Below are 6,804 nucleotides of genomic sequence, written 5' to 3' on the forward strand. Positions count from 1 at the left end.
GACCATTGAGCAACAGTCCAGTGCTGCTTCTCTGTAGCCCAGGTCAGGCGCTTCTGCCGCTGTTTCTGGTTCAAAAGTGGCTTGACCCGGGGAATGCGGCACCTGTAGCCCATTTCCTGCACACGCCTGTGCACGGTGGCTCTGGATGTTTCTACTCCAGACTCAGTCCACTGCTTCCGCAGGTCCCCCAAGGTCTGGAATCGGCCCTTCTCCACAATTTTCCTCAGGGTCCGGTCACCTCTTCTCGTTGTGCAGCGTTTTCTGCCACACTTTTTCCTTCCCACAGACTTCCCACTGAGGTGCCTTGATACAGCACTCTGGGAACAGCCTATTCGTTCAGAAATTTCTTTCTGTGTCTTACCCTCTTGCTTGAGGATGTCAATAGTGGCCTTCTGGACAGCAGTCAGGTCGGCAGTCTTACCCATGATTGGGGTTTTGAGTGATGAACCAGGCTGGGAGTTTTAAAGGCCTCAGGAATCTTTTGCAGGTGTTTAGAGTTAACTCGTTGATTCAGATGATTAGGTTCATAGGTCATTTAGAGACCCTTTTAATGATATGCTAATTTTGTGAGATAGGAATTTTGGGTTTTCATGAGCTGTATGCCAAAATCATCAGTATTAAGACAATAAAAGACCTGAAATATTTCAGTTAGTGTGCAATGAATCTAAAATATATGAATGTTAAATTTTCATCATGACATTATGGAAAATAATAAACTTTATCACAATATGCAAATTTTTTGAGAAGGACCTGTATATCTGACCCCTTGGTAGCACTCGTATAACATTGAACTTTAATTTCCAGACTATTAATTGATCCTTGAATATGTAAAAATGAATAGCATGAGACGGTGATGTCATGTTAAAAGTAAGGAGCCCTGTCCTGATGCAGCAGAACTCTATGAATTCCACCTTCTTAAAGCTGAAACAGAAATGAAGCACATCAAAAGTCATGCACATCCTTCAAAGATCCGACAAAGCACCATGTTTCACAAAATCCCATTCATGTTCTCATGTTTAAACCCACCCAACACATGTTTTTAATATGCCAGCACCATAGGAGACAGAGTGAGAGCTTGAGAGTTTATTTTCAAAAAGAAGAACCAACAAGTTAGTTATTTTATAAATAATAACAAATAAATCACAACTAAAATGTGAAACGGTGACACATATATACCTAGACATAAGAAATTAGACTGAAACAGGATGTTCTGATCTAAAAAATAACTTTAATGTATTATAATGTTTAGTTATATGACTGCAAAATACTACAACTCTTCCCACTTTACTGCTTCTCTTGACTCTTGACACCACCAAAGAAACACCTCATTTTTCTGTATCGAATACAAGTTTTATTTCCTAAAAACACATTCCCAAAATTCCCTTTGTCTGATTCAAAACAACCAATCAGAGCCACTTAAAATAAAAACACTTTTATACTTGCCATGGTAACTAGTGGAGCTAGAGCACAGCAGAGACGGAGGAGGCGGAGCCTGACAAAGTTGTATTTGTTCAAATTAAAATATCCTCAAGGGTTCTAAGTTCAGCTGGGCTAAAATAGCAAAACTCTTGAACGCTCCAAATGTCTGAAAAAACAGCAGTAATTCATTTTTAATATACCGTCGTTTATTATTTCTGTCTCTGAATGGCGAATGTTTTTAGACCATACATTGCAATTGTTGCTGCAAATATTATGTATTTCTTCTAATTTCTTCAGTTGGTTTTACTTGTATCAGTTAAATTGCAAAAACAAAATAAATCAGGCGAATATAAATTAATTGTGCTGTCTGAAATAAATAAAAATATATATAATCAAACAATGTTTTGTTCCCCTGTGTCAAGCCTCTCTTATCCTGACTGGACTCAGCAGCACATACGCTAATACGCAAGTGTCTCAACTGACCTTCAGCTTTTAATAGGATTGGTTGATACAGGCGGACTGTTAACCTGAGCCTAATTCCACACATAAGGAGCTCTTGTTCTGACTTTTTCTCAATTAGGCTAATGAATGAACCAAAGTGTGAAAAAACACCCAGCTGTCCAATCAGTAAGAGTAATTGATTGGTGAGATTATAGCTGGCAGACAAACGTTAAAATTGGTTAAGATGTCAAGATACACAGGTAATCACTTTTAATGACATCATAAACTACAAAGTTTTTACAAGCTCCTATAAAAAAACTCCTACATTACCAGGATTTAAAGGTTGCCCCACATTAATTACCAATTAGCTAACCTGAAGTGAAGCATCTAAGCTGCACAGCTGCAGTCTTAGTTCAAAACACATTTTCAGATCTTTGTCTTTTTTACTATCTGATATAATCATTCATTGGTTCAGCTGTAAACCAAAACAGCCTTCACAAAAGAAGAGACGTAGCTCAAACAGACAAATGAAAGAGGTAAACAAAAAATTATGGTTATTAACAGTCTTAAATCACAAGAAGATGCAATTTAATCTCCTGAATCATTGCTTCTTTTCTTTCAGCTTATCTTTGATTCTCTGAGGTTCATCATATTGTATCAAGCGCAGGATGTCCTTGTTGTCCATCACGCCCTGAATGAATTCTCCCTCCGTGATTTTATCTGCAAAGTAAACAACAAATGTCTCTATAAGATGTTTTTTGTCTAAAAGCCGCTGCAGAGTGGAATGAGAATGATTTAATGAAGTGTAGGTTACCGTTTTCCTTCTTTCCAAAAAACGCCCAGATCTTTTCAGCCCTCTTCTCAGGAGTATTTTCATCGTCAGGGAGTTTCTTCTGGTCCTCTGCAGGGATCATGTTGAATATTGACTGCAGGAGAAGACCACACGTTGCTTTCAACAAATCTCGCTTGATAAAGTAAGGAAATCTTAGCTATTACCTTAAAAAAGATCATGAGACAGTTGTTATTTCCAGTCTTTTAAATACAAGTTGCTCCATGACTTTATTTAAGTAATTTTTACTTGAACTGAAATAAGAAATATTTTAAGAAGGCCTCAGTACCCTGACGATCTCTTGGATTTCATTTTTGCTGATGGTTCCATTGCCGTCCACGTCATACAAGGCAAAGGCCCACTCCAGCTTCTGCAGAGTCTTTCCTCCAGAGGTGAGGTGCAGAGCAACAATGTACTCCTTGAAGTCCAAGGTGCCGTCTGCATTTGTGTCAAAACTCCTGAAGACATGCCGTGCATATGCTGTTGGGTCCGCGCCCGGGAAGAAGCTGGCATAGATGCCTTCAAACTGCTCCTTGGTGATCTTCCCGCTGGGACACTCTTTCAGGAAGGACTGGTACCATGTACAGAGCTCAGCTTCGGTGTATTTGGTGTTGGACTTCAGTTCCTCTAGGAGCTCCTTTGACAAAGCACTGCTCTTCGTGTTCCCCATCCTGCTCAAAAAGGTGTAAACCTTTGCCCTTCTTCCTGCTTTCCTGCGTTTGAGGTTTAAACTTGTGCAGAGTGGAGGCTCAGAGGAGTTTCTCTGCTTTGCTGCCAAATGAGATTATGGTCATCACTATCTAAATCCAGACAGCTGCCTTACAGAGGATAAACACGTCACAGTGCTATGACACCTTTTTCTGGGAGACACATTCTAGATATATTAATTAGATCGCTTATGTAGTAAGAAGATCTTTCTTCTAAATCTAGAGTAAAAAATATTTTATACAATTATAACGTAATTTTGAATTTATTTACATACAATTTTAAACACAAATTTAATTTTGCTTTAGTAAAATGTTTCATCAGTGGTCTCTGTTTATTAAATTTCAGGGTTTCATTTTCTTTTACTTATGACTTGTTTTTATCGTTTTCTTTTTTATTTGTTTGAATTTCCTCTTTTATTTTGAAAATCCTGGCTAACCAACCTGGAGGATATTCCTTCCTGCTAATTTAAAACTGCAGTTTTTCTTCCTCAAGCTTGAAACGACTGAAAAGGTTTCGATTTCTGAGTTATCATATCAACATTTGTGTGGTTTCTTTAATAGTCCAAAGTTTAATATAAATTTTAAGTCTTTAATTCCAACAGATATTCCATATTTAGTATTATTTTTAATTAATATTTAAATTTGCAGAGTTCATTAAATGTTTTCTCCATTGATTTTTATTTTAGAAAATTATGTCGTTGATTTTACGGCAGCAAAAACCTGCGTTCTCTGTATTGTTTTATTGTACTTTGTTTAGAAAACTTTAATCCAAAGGTTCTTGTTACCTCATCCACCACCAACTCATGGATTTGTCTTGATGCCTCTTACGAGTGTTGCTCTACATGTGAGGTTCATCATCCAAACCTCACATGTACTCTTGAAATTAATCATAACCTGGGTGAATTTGACCTCTAGTCTTGGTTGATACTAGTTTTTTTCTTTTGGAAAAAATGTCACACTTGTTGAAGTATTTACTGCCAACCATCCATTTTCTTTTAGAGAATCGCAGACGTGTTCAACACAAGGCCAGAATATTAGCCAGCACTGACGGAGCAGTGAGGGGCTGACCCGACCCACTGTAGGTCGTCCTGTAGCCCCTGCTTAGCGTTGACTGCTCGCCTACAATGTGATAAGATTATCCACATCTCCACTGTAATAATCTCTGGCCAGATTGCAAGACCATCTGTTGCAGCGGTGCCAAAACCACATCAAAGTAAAGGGTAATTAAAGAGACGTGAAATGTTAGGGTAACAGTTAATAAAAATACATAAACATGCATAAAACCGGATTAATTCTAGATAAGGATGGGAGATTATGGCCAATGTACTGAGAAATTTAAAGCTTTAAGAATAAAAATGATTGGAAGGTTGGAACATTCAGAGCTATTTTGTAATTGACATGACCCAGTTTACCAATATTCTGCACATAGTACCCTCCAGCCTTATTGGTTTCCATTTTGTTAAAGTCTTGTGAAATCCCTAAAATAAATTCGTATTTTATTCCATCACAATAATTTTACACAGATTTTTTTTTTAAATTCAACTTTTTGTTTAAGTACAGTACTTCAGTGGGGAAGAGCTCATGTGAAGAAACCAGTCATAATTACTGACACCCCTAATAATTTCAGTAAAATAAATGTACCTAAAGCATTTTTGGGCTGCATGGTGGAGCAGTGGGTAGCAGTGTTGCCTTGAAGCAAGAAAGTCCTGGATTTGAGTCTCTCTTTCTGCATTGAGTTTGCATGTTCTCCCTGAGCATGCATCGGTTCTCTCTGGGTACTCCGGCCTCCTCCCACAGGCTAATAACATGACACAAAAGTTAACTGGTCTCTCTAAATCGCCCTTCGGTATGAGTGTGTGCGTGGGCATGGTTGTTTTTTCTGTCTGTCCATGCAGGTCCGCTGGCAGGTTTTGCAGGGTCGGGGATGGCACAATCTTTTAGACCCATAACCCCACCGACACACACACACACACACACACACACACACACACACACACACACACCTACTCTCACCTCTAAACAGTCCAGCCAGCCCCTTCCATTGATATCTGTGGCAAGCACTTTCTGCCGCCTCCTTCTCACAGCAACTGTTTCTCCGCTTCGAGATGGGCAGCCCCTCTGGCATCGCTCAAGAACATTAACGTTACTTCCAGTGTGGCCCTGCCAGAGTCCTGACTTAAATCTAATGGATAATCTTTACTTTGAATGAAGTAAAGATTAAGGAGATGATAAGGAGATCCTTTAACCTCAGACTTGGAGCTCGTCGTCAAAGATAAATCATCAATATACTAGCGGAAACAAAACGCTGCTCGGCAATTACAAGAACGGTTTAATTGCTGTGATGCCAATAAAGCTTTTTCTGCTGATTATTAAGAAGTGTATAAATCATTTTTAAAATGCAATTTTTAAATAAAATTTTAAAAATAAACTAATATTTTTCTATTTATACTTCTTTTACTTTTTTATTATCTTTTGAGGGACACATGTCTCACCTACTATCCAAAACAAACATCTGCTTTATAATAATTTAAAATGTAATTCTCTCAACGGCATGAATAATTCTGGGTTTAACTGTAAGTGATCATGTTTCTTCTGTAATTCTGCAGCGTCCCAAACAACCAAATAGTCGACTTTTTCTTACAATCTTTTTTAATTTAAGGGTTTGTGTTATTTACCAGACAGTAGATGACCTGGCAACATGAATGCAGCAACCCCCCTCATCTGCTTCTACTAAATCATATCAGGAAAATGGCAAATCATTCTTTAATCTTTAAATATCATTACACATGTTGACATAATCATTTAGTTTTGTCATGGAGAGCTTTAAACACAGCATCCTTTTCCAAGAGGTAAAATATTTCATTCAGTCTTTGCATCTGTCAGGTAGTATTATTATGCAACATACAGCCGGCTTACTGCCTCATCAGATGTAATGCTGGACTTACTCACTCTGTGTTTATATCCTTTATGACATGGTTGCTGAGGGTCGGAATAATCTCTTTATTTTCAGGCGAACTGCTCAGATGCTACAAGTTATGCACGCACAGTGCAACAGCAGAGTGCAGGCGGTCTTTTGCACTTATTTTCACAATTTAAATCCAAATGTAGGATTTAAATTTTAATTTTTGGAGATTTGAAGTGTTAAGCAGTTTGAGGTGGAATGAAGGGATCATTGTGGAGTGCAGCTGGTTAAACTGTCTGCATGGTTTAACTTCAAATTTTAGACAAATAGGAACCATCTTGGCAGTGCTCAGTCTGTTTGGTTGTAGTGTTTTATGGCAGTTCTGGACCTAAGGATTATACTTTATGGTGCCAGAAAACCAAAACATAATGTTAATTCATTAGGATATCATTTAAAAGTTAATTTATTTGATCATTTATTTTCAAAAAATAAAGGTCATGTATAGA

At 37.9% G+C, this 6,804-nt stretch overlaps 1 protein-coding gene across 1 annotated transcript; it reads right to left on the reverse strand.

Annotated features, from left to right (window-relative positions):
• Positions 1–1,068: 1,068 nt before the first annotated feature.
• Positions 1,069–3,454, reverse strand: LOC124864510 (recoverin-like). The gene is made up of 3 exons (XM_047359318.1): positions 2,979–3,454; positions 2,675–2,786; positions 1,069–2,580 (listed from the first exon to the last, which is right to left on the reverse strand). The coding sequence occupies exons 1-3, from the start codon at positions 3,357–3,359 to the stop codon at positions 2,462–2,464; spliced, it is 612 nt and encodes a 203-aa protein (XP_047215274.1). The 5' UTR covers positions 3,360–3,454; the 3' UTR covers positions 1,069–2,461.
• Between the last annotated feature and the right edge of the window lie 3,350 nt (positions 3,455–6,804).

This window comes from Girardinichthys multiradiatus, chromosome Y (genome assembly GCF_021462225.1).
Source record: "Girardinichthys multiradiatus isolate DD_20200921_A chromosome Y, DD_fGirMul_XY1, whole genome shotgun sequence".
NCBI lineage: Eukaryota > Metazoa > Chordata > Actinopteri > Cyprinodontiformes > Goodeidae > Girardinichthys > Girardinichthys multiradiatus.

What these genes read in the sequence shown, in the direction of transcription:
- LOC124864510 (XM_047359318.1), bottom strand. Translation starts at nt 3,359, where the DNA reads ATGGGGAACACGAAGAGCAGTGCTTTGTCAAAGGAGCTCCTAGAGGAA. An exon ending in AAATCCAAGAGATCGTCAGG is followed by an intron (nt 2,787 to 2,978) that starts GTACTGAGGCCT and finishes CTTCTCCTGCAG; the next exon opens with TCAATATTCAACATGATCCC. An exon ending in TTTTGGAAAGAAGGAAAACG is followed by an intron (nt 2,581 to 2,674) that starts GTAACCTACACT and finishes TTTACTTTGCAG; the next exon opens with ATAAAATCACGGAGGGAGAA.